At 44.7% G+C, this 25,211-nt stretch overlaps 1 protein-coding gene across 1 annotated transcript; it reads right to left on the bottom strand.

The window, feature by feature from the left end:
- Positions 1-963: 963 nt before the first annotated feature.
- Positions 964-23,840, bottom strand: PSMD3 (proteasome 26S subunit, non-ATPase 3). Its single transcript, XM_084804573.1, has 12 exons — positions 23,640-23,840; positions 18,995-19,185; positions 12,844-12,981; positions 11,879-12,015; positions 11,584-11,774; positions 9,201-9,304; positions 8,949-9,063; positions 6,729-6,848; positions 6,359-6,462; positions 5,512-5,667; positions 5,095-5,145; positions 964-1,675 (listed from the first exon to the last, which is right to left on the bottom strand). Exons 1-12 carry the CDS (start codon positions 23,806-23,808, stop codon positions 1,598-1,600), a joined length of 1,554 nt encoding a protein of 517 aa, XP_084660699.1. The 5' UTR covers positions 23,809-23,840; the 3' UTR covers positions 964-1,597.
- Positions 23,841-25,211: the final 1,371 nt, after the last annotated feature.

Here is a 25,211-nt window from a genome sequence, read left to right as displayed (position 1 = left end):
CTGCAAATATATATGTAAAACCCAAGGAGGTGATGACAGAATAAAGGTGTCCAGCCGCTGGGGTGGGACTTCAGTGGCAGGCATAGCTCCTCCCCTAATTAACAAAGCCAGAATAAACTTTGCAAATTATAGAACTGTGCATAAAAAGATTATGCAAATGTATTCATGTTGTACAGATTGCAGAATTCATCCTTTTGGGGCTGAGTTTGGATTGCCTGGATGCAATTATTTAAAAAATCACTTGAGTACATACAGCCCTGTTACACATTTCATTTATATGTGAAAAGTTATGAATACTCAGCTAGTGAATGGCAAATGGATGTTCAAAAGTTCACTTCATCACTATTACTTAATATGTTTCAGGCTTAGCGGTGGAAATAGGTCTTGAGTTTAACCCAGAGTGAGCCCTGGGTCAAATGTAAGTCTTGGAGGGAGATCCCCACTCCCACTGCAGTCTGGTTTTCTTCTGTGCTTGAACTGTAGAAATCAGCATATGAAGCCTTTCACAGCACAGAAATAAGCATGTTCAACTGCTAATGCTGGAACTGTTTAAAAGTATGAGAGCAGAGATTGGTAAAAAAAGAAGAGAGCTTGCAAACCTAGACATGTGTGGTAAGGTCTAGTGCAGGCTGGGGATATCCAAGGCTTCTGGAACATCACGGGCTTGTTGACATACAAAACTTTTTGAAAGTCCCTCACCTGAGTAAACTTAGCAGGCATGGGATAAGAGGTCAGCTCCTCTTTTGGATCGGTGACTGGTTAAAGAACAGACAGTGGAGGGCAGGAGTATATGGATAGTTTTCACAGTGGAAAAAAGGAAGAAGCAGGACCTCCAAGGACCTGTATTAGGGCCAGTGCTAAAGTTCATAAATGATCCGAAGGCACGTTGAGCAAAGAGAGGACCAAATTATTCAGGATGGTAAAGACTAGGGGTGTGCAAGAAAAGAACATTTCATTTCTCCATTTGTTTTTATTTTAAATGTTTTATTTTTCCTTCTCTATCAGCTCATTTGTTTTCATGTTTCATGTTCTCATTTTCTGCATTGATTTCAACGGGTAGCCTAGCCTCTATTCTGCTGCCTGTAACTCTGAAGATATCCCAACAGATTGCATGAGGATTTCAGACATTCTACTACTTCTATCAAGGGATAGGGAAGACAGAGGCTGAGTTCCCACCTTTCCGAGGGATTTCCCATTAGATCCAAGACTGCTGCTCCACATAACATTCTAGACAAACGGCATTCCATTTCCCCAAACTTTTATTTAAAAGTCCTAAACGAGGTTTGACAACGACCGCCAACTGAAGTTACTCTGCCAGCTGAAGTTGAAGTGGTGTCCACAGTGCCACCAGATCCCTTGTGGGCACAGCTATGACTGAAAATCACAAAGCAACTTCAGTTTAGAAGACCTCCTCTTCAATTGGGGGTGCTATTTTCTCTTCCTCAGCAGCTACAGGGTGTTTCCCCCCCCCACCCCGTACCATCCCCAACATGCAAAATATAGAAAGGCAAGTTTTGGGTTTCGGCCAGTAGACAATGGTTTGTATTGGGCAAGAAACAAAAACAAAACAAAACAAAATGCAGTCATCCCCAGAGCATCAAGGGAAACCATCATCATCATCCTCTGCCATTTCCTTGGCAAATTCTAGATCCTGCTGCTCACGCTCCCGGCGCTCCTGCAAAGCAAGCACAATGTGAGTTAGTGCAGCTTAGCTGGCGTGCAGTGACACTGAGCTTTGTGGAAGGTGATTGTGTTTGGATGTCCCATTAAGCCATTCAACCACGATGTGAATGAGCAGCACCTGTTCTCTCCGACTTCACTTCTCCCTTCGTGCAAGTGGATAAACAAACCAAAAAGGGATAGTTTTGTGTTACATCAGAACCTAGGATTGATCGATCGATTATTTATTTATTTTCTATACTACCCAATAGCCGAAGCTCTCTGGGCGGTTCACAAAAAATAAAACCAAAAAACAAAGGATAAAGCAATATAAAATATAAAAGCAATAAAACCACAATCAGTATTAATCAGTAGTATATTAAGATTTTTCACTGTAACAAGAGAAATTAATTAGAAGAATTATAATTAAATGTTTAGCACAAACACTTTACATTTGAAAAACAGGTATCACATTCCTTTGGGGGTTACATAACTTATTAGGGAAAGAAGAGGATTCTAATAACTGAATTGTGCTTGGAAATAATGTTTGCATGCTACCTAATCCCTTGTCTGCTCTGTTCCCCTGGAAAGAGTAATTGTTACTCTCTGAACAGAAAGAGAAACAGTGGGTGCAAATGAGGAAAGTGGGGGATAGCTGTGCCCAGTTCTTGTACGAGGTATGAAAACAGCATGAGGAACGACACTGGCAGAGGGTTGTGAGATAGCCACGTTTTCGCTATGGCATTAGCCACATACTAGAGGGGGATGCCTGCCTGAGTTAGCAGGAAAGAACACTGTACGTCCAGGTAGAACTCCATGGCTGTCTCAGAGTCATCTCACTGTGCTGCCAGCTGAGCTAAGTTTTTTTTAAGTAGAATATTTCAGCATTAAACCTGGATGTTTTAATCGCTCTATCTCATCACCAGATGGGGCTGCCTCTATGGTTAAGTGTATCCAAAGAAGCCAGGATTCGTAAGTCAACTTTTGTTACCTGCTTGTGCAAAGCTGAGAGCGAACAGGCTGCATGCAGTAGCATGCTGCTCATTCACATCATGGTTTATTACACCAGGGTTCCTGTCTTAATGTGATGTCCCAATGCCTGAATGAAAATGGGGGCGGGGGGAGAGTAAAGAACAGCGGAGTGATAAGAGTAAATGGAGAGCAGCGGCAGCAACAGAGATAAATATGATGGTGGAGAGAGCACTCCCCACTTTTAATCTTTCCAGAAGAGAGCTCAGGACTGTTTACACATGGTACATATGTTTTTCTGTTATTAGATCACTTTGTAAAAATGCTATCAAAAAGAAAAAAAAGGAGTAGGTATCAAGTGTCTTTTTTTAAGCAGTGGACTTCTTTGTGGATGTGAAAGGAACACATTTTTGTCTCCTACGTGGGAGAACTTTGCTATCATGAACAAAAGCTAACCCTGAAAGATACTATATTACAAAGTATGGTAACTATGAAGACATTCAAGGACAACTGCAGGAGAACAAAATAATAGAACTGACAAAAGAATTTGAATGTACAGCAAGGAGTTTTCATAAGGCCAAATGAGAAAATGGACAGTGTTGTGCGAGCCAGTTATGCTGTGAGTGAAATCCTGGCCAAATATATATATATATATTCAGGTGATGAGCTGGTAGTGCAGGACACAGAATAATGGGCTCAAGCGACAGGAAGCCAGATTCCGGCTGAACATCAGGAAAAACATCCTGACTGTTAGAGCAATACGACAATGGAACCAATTCCCGAGGGAGGTAGTGGACTCTCCCACACTGGAGGCCTTCAAGACGAGGCTGGACAGCCATGTGTCAGGGATGCTCTGACTTGGATTCCTGCACTGAGCAGGGGGTTGGACTCGATGGTCCTGTAGGCGCTTCCAACCCTACTATGCTATGAGTCTATGAGTGTACCGTTGTGACTGCAGCTTTGTGGGCTCCAGAGAAACTTCAAATGTTTGAAACAGTGAGCTTATCGCACTATTCAAATCGAAGTAATGATCTGGCTCAGGATTTTGAGAAGTTTCTGAAAGACTCTGTAGCTGATATTGTGTTCTATTCTCTGGCTATTGATGATGACTTATAACTATTTTGCAGGTGAAGAAAACTGCACTCTCAAGGTCAACTTTTTAAAATAAGTCTAATCTGGACTTCTTTTGAACTTCCCCCGACACACCACTTTGGCCCCACCCACTGCCTGCTGCTGGCATGCGCCCCCAACAGAGTTCCCACAAGGGAGTACAGCCCTGACACAACGGTCACCTCACCCGTCCCAGAAAGAGACTTGAAATGTTTTAATCAAATTGCTCGGTAAAGGAGCAATCCTCCGTTTCCAAGGAGGACAGCTGAACACTGCAGACCTCCATCTTTGCCCGGGGAGGCTCTGCCTTGATAACGGCAAAAAGCTCTGCCGTTGCTGCTCCAACAGCAGCAAGGTGTGAGAATGGAAGAGCTGAGGGTGGTTTGGGGGAGGGAGTCCAGTGGGAGGGACCCGTTTAAAAAATAAAATGGGAACCAGTGGATAGGAAAGGCAAAAGACCTCCCACTTCCATCTTCGCCGTGCCCTGCACCATCGTGGCAGGGCTTGGAAAGTGGCAATTTCTCTGTCACAGATCACCCCCGCCCCCATAGGATTGCTCTGCACATTTCATAAATATGCCAAATAGTACAGTTTTATGTACTAAGCTATAAACGGTGCATTTTATGTTCAAGCAATACAATACATTTAGGTTTGATAAAGAAAGTAGGTATCGCATATATTTCATTTTTTTTCTAAAAAAAAAGATGGATCCCTCCCCGGCTTCAATATTTTTGGGTATTGTACATCTCTAATTGTGGGACAGGGCTTCAGTGTCCTTGTCCCTCCCATAGCTAGCAAAACCATATTCACAATAGCAACAATTGAGGATTAAAATGGTGTGAACTTGCTCAATTTACATAATTATATAGGTCACAGGATTCAGCTTTTCTTGGCACAGAATTTTAATCTTTTTACACATAGCCTGGGATATGGGATTACAGCACTAGTTTAATGGAAACTCCTGGTCCATTGGAACATTCTTGTTCCTAAAAGATTGGCTTGGCTTAGAGCAGACCTACTGAAATCAGAGGGACAAGTCAGCCCTGACTAAAAGTAAGTGCCATTGATTCCAATGGGTCAACTCTATGCATGACTGAGTCTGGCTCCAACCCACTATCATCCAATTAATTTGTTGGGTTAGACAGCCATGCTCCCCTCCTACCTGCCATTCTGGACAATGCACCTTCTTTTGCTTGTGCAATATCTTAAATGAACGCAGTCACCTAAGCAACGAGAGTTATAGGAAATAGTGATGGGAGGGAGATGAACAAGTCTGCTGGACTATGACAGGCTATGGATTGAGGCATGCCGCCCTAACCCAAGTAGCTTTCTGAGCAGTTGCCAGGGGAACCTCACCTCTGCAGACTCCAGGTCCTTGTTATAAGACTTCGGGGGGAACCTCATAGCCTGAAAACAAGAGGAGGAAATGAGAGGTGGCAGACAACAATGAATTGAAGGCAAGTCTCACAGGGCAAAGCCTCATGGCAAGAAGCCTAGACGCACAGAACTTCAACAGCAGATACACAGGCACATACAGGTAGGATGTCCCTGCTCTTTGGCTTGAGATTGGCGGGCAAGCTCCATGCAGCTTTCCCTACTATGACTTTGGTGTCAGGAGTCAAATCTTTAAGCCTAGTCTCTCCGGATCCCTTTCTGTAACCACTTCGATTGTCTTTTACAACAATAAATCGTATTTTGCATTGATATGGTGCTCTAGAGTGCACATACCCAGAACCACCCCTGTAAGACACCAATGCAGACTTGTTCCTTTACCTTGACAGACATATTGTGAATGTCGAGGCAGAAGGAGATACGTTGGTGGAAGGCCAGCTGGGGTTCCCGTGTGGAGTAGATGTCAGTCATCTCCTTGGACTGGACATAGCCCTTTTCATGGTTGATGCTGGCTTCAATCACACCATCCCGAATGGCCTGGGAACCACAGACAAGCAGAGTCAGTTGCCTTCCAATGACAATACCCACAGGAGCAAAGCAAGATAGTGCTGAAGCAAAATCTTAGGAATTTTCCTAAGAGGTTAATTTTTAGAGAGGGTTTGTTGGGCTCAAGTCTTCCTAACCACCTTGCCCTTCATTCCAGATGTATGGTGGCAGGCGTGAGTTATGTGCAGAGAGAAAGGCAAAGGCATTTACAACATGCTCAGAACCCCTATTTTATGTTATTTAAAAATGCTTATAGGCTGCTGATAGGACAAAAGAGCCCTCTCAAGGTGGCTTACCAAATTAATAAATCAATATGTAATTGAAATTTCATTAACAACTTATGACAAATGACAGAGTGGGTGTGAAACCTCACCTGGCACACCCTGCACTGCCAAGAACAGCTCAAAAGTGTCCTTAAAATTCTTGCTCACGCATTTAGAGTTTGAATATCCTGTCTCAGAAAATCAGAGCTTGAAGGGAGACAGTTAACAGGATTACGGTGGCCAAAGTCTTGATATCCTTCTGTATCTCACAAGAGCAGGAGGCTAAGCTAAGGCTTGACAGGTAAAGTACATTTGTTTAAGACTCAGGTGATCACAGAGCTTTACTAGCCTTGTAAAGTGAGAGGATGAGAGGAAATTCCTATTCAGCCCAGTACCAGAGCTTCACTGCAACCACTCACCTTCGCAACAATGAATTCAGCGTCCTCTGGGCTATCTAGCTGCAACTTTTGGGCTATGTCAGCCAAGGAGATGCGCGAGTATGAAAGGCTGATCATGCGAACACCTGCACGAGACACAAAAGGATGATCCAAAGAAAGTGCAAAAGGGGTGGACGGAGAGACATTCACCAGATACAAGCGATCTTTTCTCTCTGTTCAAGGGGAGCTTTTGCAGAAGCAGGGACTTGCTTGCCACCCACACCTGTCTACAGAATGGTGGGAGGAGAGAGGAGAAACAAGGGGACACATTCACCAGCAACTGAGGAACAGATGTATGCCTGAGCCAGGGTTTTAAACATGGATCCAACCCCAAACCTTTCGGGTCTCTCACCTGTCTTAATCACATTGTGTCTCAGCCGGATGATGAGGGTGTAGGTTCCATCTGCTTGGAACTTGTCGTCAAACTGATCAAGGACCTGGTTGAACTTGGCCAGGTTCCCTGTACGAACAGCTGTGAGAGCAGAGAGGGATGCAAGGGAAGACAGAGGTGAAGGGGCGTGCATGTGCACGTGCTCAAACACACGTGTATGCAACTGCAGAATTCTCTTTTGTGCTACATATTGCCCTCCTTGCTGGTGCTTTGGATTAGCATGTTTATGTGCCGTGTATCAAGAGGCTTTGTTACATACAAGATGCATAGTTACGAAGTATAGCCTCCATTAACTGGCCAGACATGTGACCCTATCGAAAAGCACACGGTGACTCTGTTGTAAACTCACCTTGAGATTTTGTCAAATATTATACAGCATGCAATATAGAGAGAGCTGGTGTGGTGTAGTGGTTAGACAGTTGGTCTGGGACTTGGGAGATCCGGTTTCTAGTCCCTACTTGGCCATGAAGCTCACTGGGTGATTTGGGGCCAGTCACTGACACCCAGCTTAACCTACCTCACAGGGCTGTTGTGAGAATAAAATGGGAGAGGAGGAGGACTATGTGAGCTGCCTTGAGTTCTTTGCAAGAGGAAAGAAGGCGGGATACAAATTTAATGATGTACATAATATACCCATTTAGTATCTGACCACTTATCCAGAGTGATCACATGCTACATGCCAGTGATTTCATTTAATGAAATACAGACATGAAAAATGTCAAAGGCTCAATCACAGTTATGGTTGTGGTAGAAATCATCATGATATTATTCAGAAAACTTTGTGGTTTCTTTAGTGTTTGCATGTTGTATTTTGTGGTGAAGTCTGTTCAAGCCCTTTACTGAGTCCTGCAGTGGATGTAGCCAGTAAATGGAAAAACCCTCCAGCTTCTGATATAAGCAAACTCTTCACAAGTGGGGTTTTTTGTTAGAGAATCCTTGGCAACCTGTGGTGTCTAATCACACCCCAACATGGAATGCATTATATTACTTCTAGGGCAATTAAGTCATTTCATCAACATGTGAACACTCCAGGGACCTCACGCAGCATGTCTTACGATCTTTGTGGTAGAAATAATCAATGTGTGGCCAAACCTTTCTGGTGAAGCTGTTTAGAATTTCTAAAGAGATTGGCGCTATTCTGGTGTTCTCAACCTGAATAGGGAAAATGCGTGAGGGGAAGGAGTGCTCCAGCCCCGCCCCCTCCCTCATCACACCCATCGCCCTCAACTCGTGGAAGGTGACAGTCTGAAGAGGAGACCCCTGTATCCATGGAGGCTCTCCATGTGAGCCAGAATGTTGAAAAATCTGTGAGGGTGACAGATGTGATGGAGAGGGACAGGGCTGGAACACTCCTTTCCCTCAGGTGTTTGCCCTATTCCGGTTGGGAATGCTTGAATAGGGCTAACATTTCTCTTGAATTTTAGCTTATGACCAGTTGAAATCCTTTAACTAAGACTGCAATCCTATACACACTTACCCGGGAGTAAGTCCCACTCAGCTCCATCGGATTTACTTCCCAGTAGATGTGCGTAACATCATAAAGGGATTAGGAAATTTTAGGTAGAGTATCTTAAATGTCATCTCTGAAAAGTTTGAAGAGACAACAGCACTTAAAGAGAAGGTGCATAATATGACATTTATTTTATGTAACTCTAAAAAAAGAGCTAACTGAAAGCCTTGTCTAGCTTTCTTGTTTTTTTTTTTTTTTTAAGCATACACTAGCACAAATCAAGAGCTTATAAACTGGAAAAATACAAGGACATCTACACATTATGAGCCCAAGCAAATAATTTCGCCTACTTTTTAGATGCCATTACTGGGTACCTTTGCATGTAGACTGCCTCCATTAGTTTTGTTTTACTGGTGGTGTTTAAAGGATGGGGAAGTGGATGGAATAAATGCACCACTGGTCTGTGCCCACAAGGGTTTTGTGTTACTAAGTGAAGATGTATTGTACTATGTACACCATAACTATTATATTTCAGTTTCTTCTACTGAACGCAAAACAAAAACAAGAATATTTACTTGAACCCATTTCAAATTCAGATTACTGACTGCAAGAAGCATATTGTTAAGACTATTCTATAAGTAATTTATAAGTCCTTCTGATTACAGCACTGCAATATCGCTGGCCATTGTTTTCATCACACTGTTAAGCACTGTCCCAGGCACGCTACCTACCCTGTGTCAAGAGGAAGTAGGGCATGAGTGATCTCTTCAGAGACGGCTGCCGAAACTGCAGTCTATCTGGAATCTCACCTAGCAGCAGTTCCACCACAATCAGCAGCTTATGGACCTAGGGCATAGATGGACAGACCCATTTGTCCTGTTACTAACCACAAAGCAAAACTACAGACTGATTGTCACAGAATTCTGTGCACTCTTCTCATCATTGGCCCACAGCGCCACCTGGAGGAGCCAGCTTCCACTCACCGTCTGTTTGAAACCAACAGCTGTGTGTTGTGGGGCTTTCCGTAGGGCATTTGTCATGGTTCTCCTAGCTTCAGAATATTCCAGCTGGATGGCCTTGATGCGGCCTGGAAGGGAAGACGAGCTCAGCACTAGGAAGGTTTGGTGTGGATGTAACAGACTAAGGCTGCCCACAGATGATGGCTTCCCGTGGTTTATTTTGCACTGCGGTGCTAAATTGGAATCTGGGGAGTGGGAATGGGTTGGGAGGTCCCTCAAGATGGGGTTACTCAATCAAATGAGGGTTTCATGCTGTAGTCACTCTTAGGTATTGTGCCATCCATGCTGATCTTGTTCAACCCAATTCTCCATGTGACTTGTGACTGGCAGGTGTACTGCATCAGTTCATATGACACACGCCAATCCCCCCAAACACCCTCTGTTGGGGGTGCCCCCCAAAAACAGCTCATGGGAGCTTCACCTTGTAAAAAGGACAAGCTGACCAGGTCTGGATGATCGTGGGGGTGACAGAAACCATGGTGGGTTCTTCCCCCACCCCTGCGCATGCTGCGCACATGCCCGTGATTTGCATAATACCCACGATACAGCGTGGGTTGCTGTTGTTGTCCAGACCTCCAAACCTGGCACACAGCATGGTGGGGGTGGCTTCTTACCCACGCCACAATTCGAACATGGCCAGTGTGTCCCAACGAGGCCTACTCCAGCTCATATACTGCCAGAAGTGGGGTATCCTGGCCAAATCTGGGCCAAGGTTCTTTGCTACCCCAGGCAAATTGAATTGAGCTCATATTACGCCAGTACTTTTCCAGCTGCACTGGCTGCCAGTCCATTTCCGGGCCCAATTCAAAGTGCTGGTATTAACATTTAAAGCCCTTAACGGCTTGGGGCCAGGTTATCTGAAGGATCGCCTCCTCCCATATGTGCCTGCCTGGACCTTAAGGTCATCCTCAGCAGCCCTTCTCCGTGAGCCCCTGCCAAAGGAAGTGAGGCAGGTGGCTACTAGGAGGAGGGCTTTTTCTGCTGTGGCACCCCGGCTGTGGAATGCGCGACCTAGTGAGGTTCGCCCAGCACCTACATTGTATTCCTTTCGGCGCCAGGTGAAGACCTTTTTATTTTCCCAGGCATTTTAGCATTTTAGCTTTCTAGACTTTCAGCTTTGATGTTTTAAATCTGTATTTAACATTCCTGCACTGCTGCTAGGTTTTATTGTGGTTGTATTGTTATATTATGGTTTTAATGCTCTATATATTTTACATTGTTTTATTGTGTGCCGCTTGATTTTAATTTTTGTGAACCGCCTAGAGAGCTTCGGCTATTGGGCAGTACAGAAATGAAATAAATAAAAATTTGTTTCATTCTCTCTACTTTGCGTTTTATTGTCTGCTGAACAGCATAACAATAGTGCACAAAATTATAATGAGTTGACAAATCTATTCTCTCACTTTTGCTATCTGTCACTTTTTCACTTCCTCCCCTTTACAACTGTATCATGCCTAGACAGCCAACAGAGATCAGATGGCTCTCTGCTGCGTTTCCTGGACTGCAGGATATATTAACCCAGCTAAGCTGCCTCTGGAAGTATAGGCAGTAGCTCGCTCTCCAAGCTGTGTATAGAGCAGAAGGATATATATTTGTTTTGCTGTTTTATATTTTTACCATGTTTTGCTTTGAATTTCTCATTTGGAAGAAAAACAGAATATATATTTTAAAATACAGAAATGAATATTGTTTGCCAGAAACCCCTGTGACAATTAGCACAGAGAAAGGAGTGGGCAGAGACAAATTCCTTTCTCCACTGCCAAAGTCTTAAGAAGCTGGGAAGCAAACATGGGAAGCTATTTCTCCTTTACCAAGGCCTTGATCCAGCCAACCTTAAACCAAAGGTTGCTTGACATGAACCTGGATGCCCATCTCAGTAACATACCAGTATGGACTTCATTACCTGGTGTTGAATTTGGTATTCTGAGCTTTAAAAAAAGAAGCAATTTTCTAGCCCTAGGTGGGGGATGCTGGGAGTTGTAGTCCTATCCCCCCGGAGGGCATCAAGTTGGGGAAGGCTACCCTAGGGGCTATAGAAGGAAGCCTGAAAACAGATGGCAATGGTTCTAAATCTCAGAAATCAGAGGGCCACTGAGCAGCCCAGCTGTTCAGGAGTGGGGCTTCAGTGTTCTGCACAGAAAACCTGCTCCTTCCTCCTGGCTAAAAGAAGCAGAATAGATTATGCAAATGGGAGGGTAACCAAAGTTATTCAGTAGTGCCAAAGTTATTCAGTTACGATATTTCATGTCCTTTGTGCTAAAACAGGTGATAAGGCACATGTTTTGAGTCCTAGGTTTGATTCCAGGCCATCTGGGATCTCAGGAAGGGGTTAAGCGCTGCCTCTCACCTGTATAGTAAAGGTACCTGGCCCATTCATTGTTGTTTGCCTGCTCAGGGAACACTGATTTGGAGACCAGCTTTTCTGCCTGGTCATAGAGGTCATAGTGAAGGTAGTTCCTCAGCAGCAGATTCAGGAGGGTGGCCTGGCCATCTGCATCGTGGCGGAGCGTTGCTGTCCTCAAGCGGGCATGAAGGAAGCTTGGAAGAAGGAACGGAGAGGCTGTGTTAACTGGGGGCCTGGAAAACGCTCCCAAGGAGGAAAGAGAGAGATTTTGGCAACATCTGGATGCCGCCGGACTTACCTCCTGACCACGTCCAGCTTGTTCAAGAACTCATAGATACGAGCGTGGTAGTAGTAACACTTGGCCACCACCAGGTCAAGGGCTCGGCGGTTTTGAGGACTTGTCTTCTGCATCAGATCATCTGAAACTTTCTGTGCCTGAAGGAAGGAGAAAGAGAGAGGTAACATGCAAAGCTGTGTCCATGGATTCTGGATAGGGAAACCTATAGGTCTCAGAGGCAACATTTACCCACAGCAGTTTTCAATGCAGTACTTACCAGTTACGACTTCCTGCCTGGTTTGCAAAAAGCACCCCAGTTCACCCGATATGCCCCTCACAGGTACTCTTGGTGGAAGCAAGACAGGTGGCTATCAATCAGACATAAGGAAGCCTTTGCTCACTTTCAAGCAGAGTTCACTCAGCCCGTGGTGGCAGGTGAGATTTTTAATTCTCCTGTCCTAAAAATCCAAGACTCCGAGATCTGATTAAGTTACGACTCCCAGCATTCTTCAGGAAATGCTTGATTCTAGTTATACGGAAGCTAAGTGTGTGTGTAGGAGGGGAGTGTTGAACAGATTTGGGAAACATTACCCTTTGGGGGAATGTTTATACAATATTTGGGGAAACAAGTGTGTTAAACGATAAGGGAGCCAGGAGAGGAACCGAGACCTCTGCATAAACCACCAACAGTTCCAACGGGTTTAAGCATTCCCATGGCTTTTCAGGGGTTACTGGCATCTTTATACAACTTTACACACACACACACACACACACACACACTTCTCCATCGCTAATACTCTAGCTTGAATGTTGTGTTTGTGTCAGCAGCTTTTAGCATCAAGCTGGGTTTGCGTGGAGAAGGAAGTGATGAAGAATAGTGCTTAGTTTTTAAATCTTTTTTTGCTCCTCTAAGTCCACGCCCGATCCCTGGCAGTGTTCTGATTTCAACTGGGGGAATGAGACACATGGGGATACTGGTTCATTACCTCTTGGTAGCGTTTGCTATTCATCAGATAGATGACCAGGAGTAGCTGGAGATATGCTTCTACCTCTGGCAGGAGAGGAGTCGAGGCTGCCTTTCCTGTGCGGGGCCGGAACTGTAGGTCCGCCTCTGTGTCCATAGGCTACAAAGAGGTGAGAGAGATGTAATCAGGTCCATGAGAGATGGTGATCTCCCCTCCCCCTGCCCCATTCTCAAAAAGGCTACGTTAGTACTGCCATGGATCTGCCACAAAAGGCTGGTGGCACAATCCTCAATGTGCTCAAAATGATTAAAGAAGGAAGTGACTATTTCCACCCCACAAAAAAGCAAAAGCTGTATTGTCTGGGAGCTGTAAGCCCCAGGCAATTAAGCACGTTGCATAAAAGGTAATTAAGAATCCAGAGAATTAAATAAAGAATAAGGTAACCAACAGAGTACTCTATTGGTAACCAATTGGTATTCTATTGGTACCAATAAAGAAGACACAAGCAAGTTCACAATGAATTCCGGGTAACTGGCATAAAAAATAATGGTCAGGTTGACCTGGATGATATCCAAAGAGAAAATGTTGAGTTAAGGTCCCTTTACCTGGGCCAAAAAGTTATTTGAGTTATGAACAGCTGTGAGACTGTATTATTCTAGGTCAAAAGGGTACTTAAAGTTTTCACTTATCAATTAATGAGCAAAAATATTGTGTAAGCTATACACGGACCAGCTTGATATACTGATGTCTGGAAAAATTTATAGACTTAGGTTTAATTGGCAAATATTGAGTAAGGAGTTATCTTCTGAAAGGTATAATTCAACACTGATCTTATATAGCCTGAAAGGTGTACATGTAAATCTTTTTGGATGTTCTATTTTTTTTAGGAACATTTAATAACACTGAGATAATTAAGACTGTGAGCCCAAATTTATGGGAGAGCATATTAGTTATGAGGTAATTTCTACACAAAAAAGTATAAATATGTGCTGATTCTAGAATGTGTGAGCCTCTTATTATTTATTTATTTATTGCATTTATACCCCACCTTTTTTCCTCTTGCTAGGAACCCAAGGTGGCTTAAATTATCCTCCTCCTCTCCATTTTATCCTCACAACAACAGCCCTGTGAGGTGGGTTGGGCTGAGAGTATGTGACTGGGCCAAAGTCACCCAGTGAGCTTCGATGGCCAAGTGGGGACTAGAACCTGGATCTCCCAGCTCCTAGTCCAACACTCTTGCCACTACACCACACTGGCTCTCATATTAGAAGCTCACGAGGTCTGTGCACCTATCAGCTGAATAGCCTATTCAGCATTGAACGGGGAACTTGGTACTTAAAATGAGATCTGTCCTTTATAAGGTATTAAGACTAGAAGTCTAAACAAGAAACGTTTAAGAAATTCTATTTCCTGTTAAGCTATTAAGATCTAAGAATCTTCAGCAAAGCTCCACTGAACATCAAGAAATGTTTTAATATCATTTTATGCCAATTATATTCTAATGTGATGAATAGACATTATTCTATTCATATATGATGCTACACATATATTTCTAATAAAAATGAAAAATGCATCAAAAAGATGTTCCTTTACTAATTCTTGTTAGTACAAAACAAAAACTGAATCCACCTAAAACAATTTCTGGTGTACACTTTGAAGTGTATTGATCAGCTATGGGTAGTTAACTGGCAGCAGCAGGCTTCCTAAATACTGGAACTATAGATTGAAAGTACTCAGCAAATCCACAACAGGTGGTGCCCGAAGAGGATAGTGGGGGACGCTTTGATCCATTGTGAGAACTAAGAGTGCACCCTTTTGAATCTTAACCCTCTCAAGAGAAAATTGAGTTGGTAAGTGCTTATCTAACACTAAAAAGGAAAACAATAACCTCAAGCTTTCTAATATTGTTTCATTGTTTTAGATTTTAAATTGGTATTAGCTAGCTTAGGGAACAATCCTATCGAGACAGGTGGCTGTCTCTGACGGGGCTGTCCTGTGCTGCCTCTGAGGCAGCGTAGAAGTGGGGGGAGTTTGGTTTTCCGGGAACTGACCTGGGAGCACTGAGGTTGGTTCCTGGAGAACGGCATATCCTATGGCCGTCTAACTGCTGTCTAGCAGCCATAGGATTGCTCCCTTGATGATTTAATATGTTTTGAGCTATTTAAATTATTTATTGCTTTATACTGTTTAAATTGATTTTATCTGTACACTGCCCTGAGATCTTAATGATATAGGAAAGGAAAGGTTCGTCCTGTGCAAGCACCGAGTCATTACTGACCCCTACAGGGACGCCACTTTCGCTGGCGTTTTCATGGCAGACTATAGCGGGGTGGTTTCCCATTACCTTCCCCAGTCGTGACTACCTTTCCCCCAGCAAGCTGGGTACTCATTTTACCCACCTCGGAAGGATGGAGGGCTGAGTCAACCTGAGCCGGCTACCTGGGACCCAGCTTCTGCTGGGATCGAACTCAGGTCATGGGGAGAGTTTCGGTTGCAATACTGCCACCTACCGCTCTGCACCACACAAATGTTTTAAATAATAAATATGAATACCTGCATTTTTAATCTATAGATTGATTTTCCTAGTCATAGAAGGATAGATTTTTTTTCATTTTGCATCCACCAATTCTACAATAGCATACAGTACATGCAAGAAAAAGGAGCAAGTAAAAAACTCCATCAATATGCAAGTATTGAACATCAGAACATTAATTATATTTGATGGCCACCTAAGAACTTTGTCAACAAATACTTGTAAAAGAATTTGTTAACTAATACTTGTAAAAGAATTCAACAATACAAGTTCTCACTACAGCTTATCCTCTTGAGAAGTTTGAAAATAACAATCAGCTTTATGAAAATCTAAGACTAAAGCTCAATGAAGAGTTTAAAGGAATACTTGACGCAAATGTGAACTTTAAAATGGGCTAAAAAGTCAGAAAAACCTATCAAGAAACAATGTGTTATGCAACGTTGGAACACTGTCACAATGTGAATTACGGAAGTGTAAGAATTTTGCTTACCATTTAAGTCACTGACTGAGTTTGAATGATCAGCAGGGGAAACAATGTAGTGTTGGTTATTTCCCCTGCCCCGGTCAGTCACACGACTGGGATTACCCTAATTGCCTGCGCTGTGTTGCAGGTTACCGTGTTGTCTGAACCTGGTGGGCGGCATGGGCATAGTTTATTTTTAACCACCCTACAACCCATACTGCAACGCATGGCTTGAAGGGTGGGAGAAAATGAACTACGCCTGTGCTGTGTGCTGGGTTCAGATGGCATGGCAACCTGTGATGCGGCGCAGGTAATTAGGGTAACCCTGGTCGTGTGACCGGCGCATGTGAGGGCAGGGGAAATAACCAACACCGTGCTTCAATTGAAGCTGTGTTCTGTACCTTGGATTTGTATCTGGAACTCTGGTGAAGACTGGATTTGCAGAGCAATAGAGGAATGGAACAGCTTACTGACATGATGAAGGTATGCCTTGGAGATGAAATGACTGGGCAATTAAATAATATTTAGCTCCATCTTAATATGATGAAGCAAATGGATTGATGCTTGAAGATATGTGGCTTCTGTAAAAAAAAATACTATGTAATGTTAAAAAGAACTTACTTCTTTAGAACATTGTTCAGAACAATAGTTACCAGACCAGAAGAACTCTAATAAAGAATTTAATGAATGCTGCAATATATACAGACTAAATAGGAAGACAAAAGCAACCTCCTAAAAGAATGGAAGTTTGAAATCTAAAACTAGAACACTTGGAAGGACATGTTTTTATAAGAAGAATCAAAGGGCCATGGTGCATAGTTAAAGAACTCGATGGTCTTATAGGCCCCTTCCAACCCTACTATTCTGTTCTATGAAATAATAAGGTAAAAAATCATTAAAAATTATCTTTGATGCATTTGTGTGAGTAAAGCTATAAAAAATAAAATATATGATGTAATAAGTTTTTTTAAATGAATTACAACGAAAGAAAAAAGTTATTAACAACTTGCAAAGAAATGTTATAAATACAAACATATAATGACTGTCTGAAAATATTTTATCCCTTCCTTTACACTGAAAAAGTAACAAATTTTAGAAAACAGGTGCCTGATGTTAATCCTGGCTCAGCCTGGGTCCCAGTTGCCACATGTGAGACATCAAAGTCATATAAAGAAACATACCCAGCATATGACCCTGATGAGAATATCTGGAAGTGATATAAAATATGCTGATGTGAAACCTTGGAACAAAATCCATGAAGACTAAATATACCGATATGCTCAAAAATCTTTGCTTACTGGATACAAGCAAGAGCAATAAATCTTAGAAAGATATTACACAGAAGGCATATCCTGTGAGACAAGGACACCTCTGTAAGATGGTGCATTTAGACCCAGAACTGGAAGCCTTTGTGGTGATGAATGATCCCAAATCAGGAATGGATTTAATAATTTGTGATGGAGACCTACATGAAAAATCATTATCTCATGAGAAGTGGAATCCCTTACCAAGAGGGAAGACCAGATCTTATGCATATTGAGAAGTTGCCGAGAGAACATTTTTCTGTCACATTTTGTGCTCACAACCCACAGTGTAGATGCTTATGGTCTGTGTGGGAGGGTCTGAATGGTTTCTAGAACCCTCATAGGCAAAATGTTTTATCAAGTTTTTATTATTAAAAAATATTAGGTATAGCAAAGAAGGAGAGATAGGAAACTCAAGAAAAAAAATGTGCCACATTTTAAAAATGATTTAAGGGGAGAAACCAATAGTCAAAGTAATCCTTTTCAGCCAAGAGGGGATGTCACAAAAGGTTGGTGGCACATTCCTCAATGTGCTCAAAATAACTGAAGAAAGTGACTATTCCCTCACACACACACACACACACAGCAAAAGTTGTCTTGTCTTGGAACTGCAAGTCGCAGGCAATTAAGCATGTTGCATAAAAGTAACTAGGAATTTAGAAAATTAAATAAATAAGGTAAGGGCTACCAAAAGCGAAGAAACAAGCAAGTTCACAATGAATTCTGGGTAACTGGCATAAAAAAATAATGGTCAAGTTGACCGGAACGGTATCCAAAGAGAAAATGCTGAGTTAAAGCATTATCACTTGGGCCAAAAAGATATTTGAGTAATGAACAGCTGTGAGACTGTATTATTCCAAGTCAAAAGTGTACGTAAAGTTTTCACTTATCAATTAATGAGCAAAAATATTGTGTAAGGTATACACATGGACCAGCTTGATATACTGATGTCTGGAAAAATTTATAGACTTAGGTTTAATTAGCAAATATTGAGTAAGGAGTTATCTTCTCAAACGTATAATCCAACATTTATCTTACATAGCCTGAAAGGTGTACACGTAAGCCTTCTTGGATGTTCTATTTTTTAGGAACGTTGAATAACATTGAGATAATTAAGACCGTGGGCCTAATTTATGGGAGAGCATATTAGTTATGAGGTAACTTCTACACAAGCAAGTATAAATATATGCTTGTTTTAGAATGCGGGAGCTTCTTATTAGAAGCTCATCAGGCTCATGTACCTATCAGCTGAATAGCCTATTCAGTATTGAATGGGGAACTAGGTTCTTAGAATGAGATTTCTCCTTTTTAAAGTATTAAGACTAGAAGTCTAAACAAGAAATGTTTAGGAAATTCTATTTCCTGCTGAGCTATTAAGATCCAAGAATATTTAGCAAAGCTCCAATGAACATGAAGAAATGTTTTAATGTCATTTTATGCAATTTATATTCTGATGTGATGCTACACTTACATTTCTAATAAAAATAAAAAATGGATCAAAAAGATGTTCCTTTGTTAATTCTTGTTATTACAAAACCAAAAATGATTCCACCTAAATCAATTTTGGTGTACACTGTGTATGAAGTGTATTGATCAGCTATGGGTAGTTAATTGGCGGTCAAATGCTTCCTAAATACCGCAACTACAGATTGAAAACACTCAGCAAAGACCCAAATCCATAGAAGTGTGTTTGGGCCCATATATTACAATTCAACAATCTTGGAATGTATCACATATGATACTGAGTAACAAAAAGTGCCAATGCTCCCCAAAACAATGTTTAATTCAGCCCCAAAAGGATCACTTGTAAGGGGCAAAAGAAATATTTTCTCAAATATTTGGCAGCCTTCCTGTAAATCCCTTTGGACTTGCCTCCTCCAGGAAGCTGATGAGGAAATCCCGCACAGCACTGTTAGATGTGAAAAAGCCATTGATGGCTTTCTGGAGCACATTGGGATTGAGGCGACGAGAAGTGGATGGCAACGCTCTCAGGGCACGCAGGACATAGCGTGGTTCCTTCCCAGATACGGCTTTCTCCAACTGCTTCACATGTTCCTTGATGTCTGCAATGGCCAACAAGGAAGAGCAAGCTTAATAAAGAAACAGGTTAAGCAATATGATATGGTGGCGAATGTCCACAACTGTTTGGGACAACTGAAACCACAGAACCCAAGGAAGCTCTACAGTTATATCAGGCAATGATCTCAAAGCCCTCTGCCCAACAACAAACAGCAGGTTTGCTCAAACTCTTAACGATGGAAGGAAGTTATTCACTATGGGGGGATATTTGGATGAACTATGAGTTAAGTTATGATGCAGTTATGTGAGTGATTGGCTATGAGGGTTAGGATGCAGACATCAACCATCCTCGTAAAAGAAGTCTACATTGCTGTTCCTCTTAATGTATCACAAGCTGTGTTGTAACGCTTTCCCCTCCTGTTGCTAGGTGTCACTACAGCACTATTTGTGCTGTTGTAGTGCTAGGCTGGAAGAAAAAAAACGGTAATATTAAGGGGGGACCTATGGCAGGAATCAGCAATGGGCCCTCCTCGGGTGCTGGGGCCCCAAGGATATCAGAGGGGTACACTAACAATACTGCAGGCAAATCCTGTACAACACAAGGTGAGATTCAGGATGTCGCTAATGTAGCAATGGGCAGCCCGGAAATTATAGAAAAGTAAACATGATATATAGAAGCAATATGACAGAGTGCATAGCGGTGCTTTAGAGACCAACTGGATTACTGTGGAAAGATGTTTCTTCAGGCTGCGCATTCAAAATCACCTGAGGTCAGTTTCGTTATCCCTTTACATCCAATAACCATCTCTCAAGTTATGCTCACAGGGGAGTGTATTATTTTCCCACTATTTCAATACTTGCTTGTGAGTAAACTGGATTCTAATCCATGTTAAGCCCTATGCAGGTGTTTCCTGCTCACTTGTAGGTGAAAAGTGTGTAGGGGGATGTGGGGATCCTAGCAAGCCCACCCCCCACATGTCAAGGTTCCGGTTAGACCGTCACACATTGAGCGCAAAGGTCTGTATAGGGCTCTAAGCATGTTCAGCTGAATGCGCTTACAGAGCCCTAAACAGACCTCATGCTCAATGCGCAAAGGTCTGGTGGACAGCCAGGTGCACCCACATCCCCCTACACCCTTTTGCCCTATGTACAAGCAGACAAATAACACTGGAGTAAGGAACCAGGAGATAGTCACTGGCTTATCACCAAAAAAATGATGTGATCTTGCACATGCAACTGCAGGCATTTTTGTGTCCACTTTATGCATCTGATGAGGTGTTGTCACAGTAATGCACAGCTCTTGCCACAAGGAATGGGCTAGTTTAAGATACTACAGTACTCTTGATCTTTAAGCAGTAGAGTCATCCGTGGTGAATATCTCTAAATACCCAAACTCGCCTTACCTGTTTCTGCATTGCTGCTTCCAGTTGTCAGTTTCTGATCCACCTCTGCCCACACCCTCTAACGAATTCAAGCTCTCTCCATCTTTTATCATAATTTAAATTAACAGTCTTCATCTTAACATATTTGTCCAGCTCTCTGGGGTGGCCCTGTGCTATTTCTGCGTTGACTACAACAGGAGTGGGAATTCCCAAGTATGTACACTTGCTTTTTAAATATAAACTACATTAGTGGACCACAGGTCTCCTAGTTGGAAAATAAAAGACCACCTAAGACTGAAGCCAGTTTATCCTTGCTGTAGAGAGCTTAGTTTACGCTCCGCTGGTGCAAACTAAATATCTAGATTACAGAAGATGTATGGTGGTACATCTGATGATGTTCATACCCATTTTCTTCCAAGAAGCAGGTTCTATCACTAGCCTTCTCTCATCACAACACATTCCTGTAGCCTATTTACAGCCTATGTTATTTTTAAACATACAACCTACTCAAGAAGGTCCAAAACAAATCAACAAGAAACAGAAGTACTTAAAGGCTGGGTTCGAACAATCAGCAGGGGAAACAATGCAGCGTCGGCTGTTTCCTCCACCCCTGTGCGTACTGGTTATGTGACTTGGATTACCCTAATTACCTGCGCCGTGTCACAGGTTGCCGTATCGTCCGAACCCAGTGGGGTTGTAGGATGGGTGAAAAGTCACCACATCCGCACTATGGACCAGGTTTGGACAACACAGCAACCTGCAATGTGGCACGGGTAATTAGGGTCAGCCCTGTCGCGTGACCAGCACGTGTGAGGGAAACAACCAACACTGTGTTGTTTCCTCTGCTGATCATCCAAACCTGGCCAAAGAAACAGAATAAAATCAGTCCTATAAATAGATACTACGTTACAAAACTAGTGTCAACAAATACCCCCCACCCACAGAATTAAAATAAGAATGTTTTTGTTTTTGAAAACACTGCGAGGCTGATCTCTGGCAAGTCTCCTTAGAGAAGGCATTCCAAAGCTGCAGAGTCACACTACATGGTCCTATCCTGGTTGTCATAATCTCAAAGGAAGATGGAATCTGGAGTAGAACACCATCAACTGATCTTAATAAACTTTGTACTTGTTCTTCCAGTTTTTTCTCTGTGAAGTTCACAGTAGTATTTGTTAAATCGCAAGGGCGCTTATTCCTAAGTGTGCATAAAGAAGGAGAGCTGAAAACACACAGCTGCTACCCTAGCCATGTTTACCCAAAACTCACTTCCCAAATAAGCACAATTATAACAATTAGTGACTTGCCCAAGATCACTCAGGATAACGCTACGTGTTGACCTGGTTCGCACGTCACAACAACCCACATTTACCAAACTGGGATGTTCAACAGCAAACAGAAGTGAGCAAGCATGCTGGTTCATGGCTGCCTGCCTGCTCCCGCTGAGATAAACAACCCAGGGATCCTCCATCCCTGGGTTGTTTACCATGATGTCTGAACCTGGAATGAGTTGTTGGGGGAGGGACAACCTAGAAATGGAACCCATGGTTAAACTGGGCAATTAACAGACAGACCCAGTTCACTCGTCACAACAACCCATGGTTAACAAACTACAGGTTAAATATTTGAGTGGAAGTGAACCACTGGTTCCAACTTTTGAATTGTCTCTCCCCCAACAAGTCAAAAGTTCTGGGTTTCGAATGGAGCTTCCCTGGATTGCTTGTCTCAGTGGGAGAAGTGGGTGGCTGGGAACTGGTCATCTTTCCAACAACCCATGGCATGTTAATGACATGCAAAACAGGCCATTACGATTGCTGAAGGAAACCACAGCATCTTCCGTGCACGTACCCACATCTGAGAAACCCGACTGTCTACGGTTTTCCACATCCACGAGCGTTTTACATCCGCCATCGCCAGAAACACCAGCGGTACATCCACATGCCTGTTCTATTTATTTTATTTATTGTATTTACATCCCACCTTTTTTCCTCTTGCGAGGAACCCCAGGCGGCTTACATTCTCCTCCTCATTTTTATTTATTTATTACATTTAGATCCTGCCTTTTTTTTCCCTCTTGCAAGAAACCCGAGGCGGCGTACATAATCCTCCTCCTTTCCATTTTATCCTCACAACAACAACCCTGTGAGGGGGGCTAGGCTGAGAGTTTGTGACTGGCCCAAAGTCACCCAGTGAGCTTTTGTGGCCGAGTGGGGGCTCGAACCCGGATCTCCCGGCTCCCAGCCCAGCACCCTCACCACTACATCACACTGGAAACATATGACCATTCTTAAGCGTGCACCCTTTATAGAAGGGTGTTGAACCTCTTTAAGCCCAATTGATTGCATTTATAGCCCACCTTTTTCCACCGTAAGGAACCCAAGGCGGTGTATGTAACCCCCCCCCCCCCCGCAATACAACAACCCCGTGGGGTGGGTCGGGCTGAGAGTCTGCGACTGGCTCAAAATCACCCAGTGAGCTTCCACGGCCGGGTGAGGCCTGGAACCCGGATCTCCCAGCTCCCAGCCCAGCACTCTCACCGCTAGACCACGCTGGCTGTGTAACACGCGTCGTTCCAGGAAGCCAGATTCCGGCTGAACATCAGGAAAAGCTTCCTGACTGCTAGAGCAATACGACAATGGAACCAATGACCTAGGGAGGCGGTGGGCTCTCCCACACTGGAGGCCTTCAAGGTGAAGCTGGACAGCCACCTGTCAGGGATGCTCTGCCTGGATTCCTGCACTGAGCAGGGGGCTGGACTCGATGGCCTTGCGGGCCCCTTCCGGCCCTACTATTCTACGAGCCTACGAACTATGTTTCTACGATTCCCTTTGCCCCAAACCAGCCCCCCGCCGCGGCACCCCCACACCGCGCCTCCCCGTCGGCCGCCCCGGCCTGTTCGGCGTGGAGGGCTGCGGCCGCTCAGCCTTCGGCAAGGGGGCCCCCTCCGAGCCCCGCCGCTGCGCCCGGCACCCCCGAGGCGCGCCTGTGTCCGCGGACACGCGTCCATGCAGACACGCGTCCACGGGCGCACACAGCTGGCGGCCCGGGGGAACCGGCGCGCGGCAGCCGGCCAGCCCGCAGGGGCGGCTGCCGGGGGCGCCCAGGCCGGCCGCGCTCACCTTCGAGCGTGACGGCGTCCAGCTCGCGCTGCGACTTCTCGGCCTTCTCGGGCTCGGCCGCGGCCGCCTCGTCGGGCATCTCCACGTCGGCGGGCGCGGGGGGCGCGGGCTCCGCGGGCTTGGCCTTGTCGGGCCCGGCGCGGCGCCGAGAGCCGCCTTCCTGCTTCATGGCGCCGTGACAGAGCAGCCGCCGCGGGGCACGCCGGGAGAGGCGCGGCAGGCCCGGCCAGCCGAGCGCCGAGCGGGAGCGCGTGCGCAGCCGCCGGGGGAGGGCGGATGGACGGCTGGATGCCCCGCCCCGCGGAGGCGCGCCGTAGAGATACGGCCTGGAGAGCGACACCACGCGCGGCGGCTTCCGGCTCGGCTTGTGGGGCGGGGGGTGTCTCCGTTCCGCGTTGCGGGAGCGGGAGAGGGGGAAGCGGGGAGCGGCCAGAGCGGGGCGATGTGGGGCGCGATCCCGCGCAGGGTCAGGCGGGGAAAAGGGCCCGCAGCCCCGGAATGCTGGGAGCTGTAGGACCTCATAGGATCACAGAAGAGTGGGGCTGGAGGGGGCCCGCGAGGCCATCGAGCCCATCCCCTGCCCAGGGCAGGAGTCCAAGTCGAGCATCCCTGGCAGGTGGCTGCCCAGCCTCGTCTTGGAGGCCTCCAGTGTGGGAGAGCCCACCGCCTCTCTGGGTCATCGGTTCCATGGTCGTATTTTTAGACAGGAGAAAGCTCTACCCTTCAACCACAATCTTACACTCATAGAATAGTAGGGTTGGAAGGGGCCTCCAAGGCCGTTGAGCCCAACCCCTTGCTCGGTGCAGGAATCCAAGTCAGAGCAAAGGGCTCATTTGGGAAAGGCTATGGTTTTCCCAGTAGCAGCGTATGGCTGTGAGAGCTGGACTGTAAGGAAGGCTGAGCGCCGAAGAATTGATGCCTTCGAACTGTGGTGCTGGAGAAGACTCTTACGAGCCCACTGGACTGCAAGGAGGTCAAATCAGTCAATCCTGAAGGAAATCAACCCTGAGTGCTGATTGGAAGGACAGATACTGAAGCTGCTCAAATATTTTGGCTACCAAATACGAAGAGAAAAGTCACTGGAAAAGTCACTGATGCTGGGAAAGATTGAAGGCAAAAGGAGAAGGGGACGGCAGAGGATGAGATGGCTAGATAGCATCACTGATGCAATGAATATGGACTTGAGCATGCTCCGGGAGAGAGCGGAGGACAGGAAGGCCTGGCGTGCTGTGGTCCATGGGGTCACGAAGAGTCGGACGCGACTGAACAACAAGTGCTAGATATTTGAAGGAAAAGCGGTGTGTGTGGGGGTCTTAGATGCTCAAAGCTAGGATTCGGCATGGTTTCTGAGCCAGAAAGGCTGCCACTGCTGTTCATCGTGGCTTCCTGTAGCAGGAGTCCCACTGGGTTGCCAGAGGAGTGTTCCCTCTCCCGTGCCATGACTTTCAGGCAATTGGTGGGGGAATGTGGTGTGTAAGTAAGCAGAAAGATCCAGGGGCAGTTGAGGAACTGAGAGGCTGCAGTGGAAATTACCCCCGCAGGCCTGCATTCAGTGGCAGAAAACTCTGTGTA

The sequence above is a fragment of the Heloderma suspectum genome, chromosome 6 (assembly GCF_057233095.1).
Source record: "Heloderma suspectum isolate Gila_16-S chromosome 6, 16-S_ref, whole genome shotgun sequence".
Taxonomy (NCBI): Eukaryota; Metazoa; Chordata; class Lepidosauria; order Squamata; family Helodermatidae; genus Heloderma; species Heloderma suspectum.
Note: the sequence above shows the minus strand (reverse complement) of the source record. Positions and strands in the feature narration are given on the sequence as shown.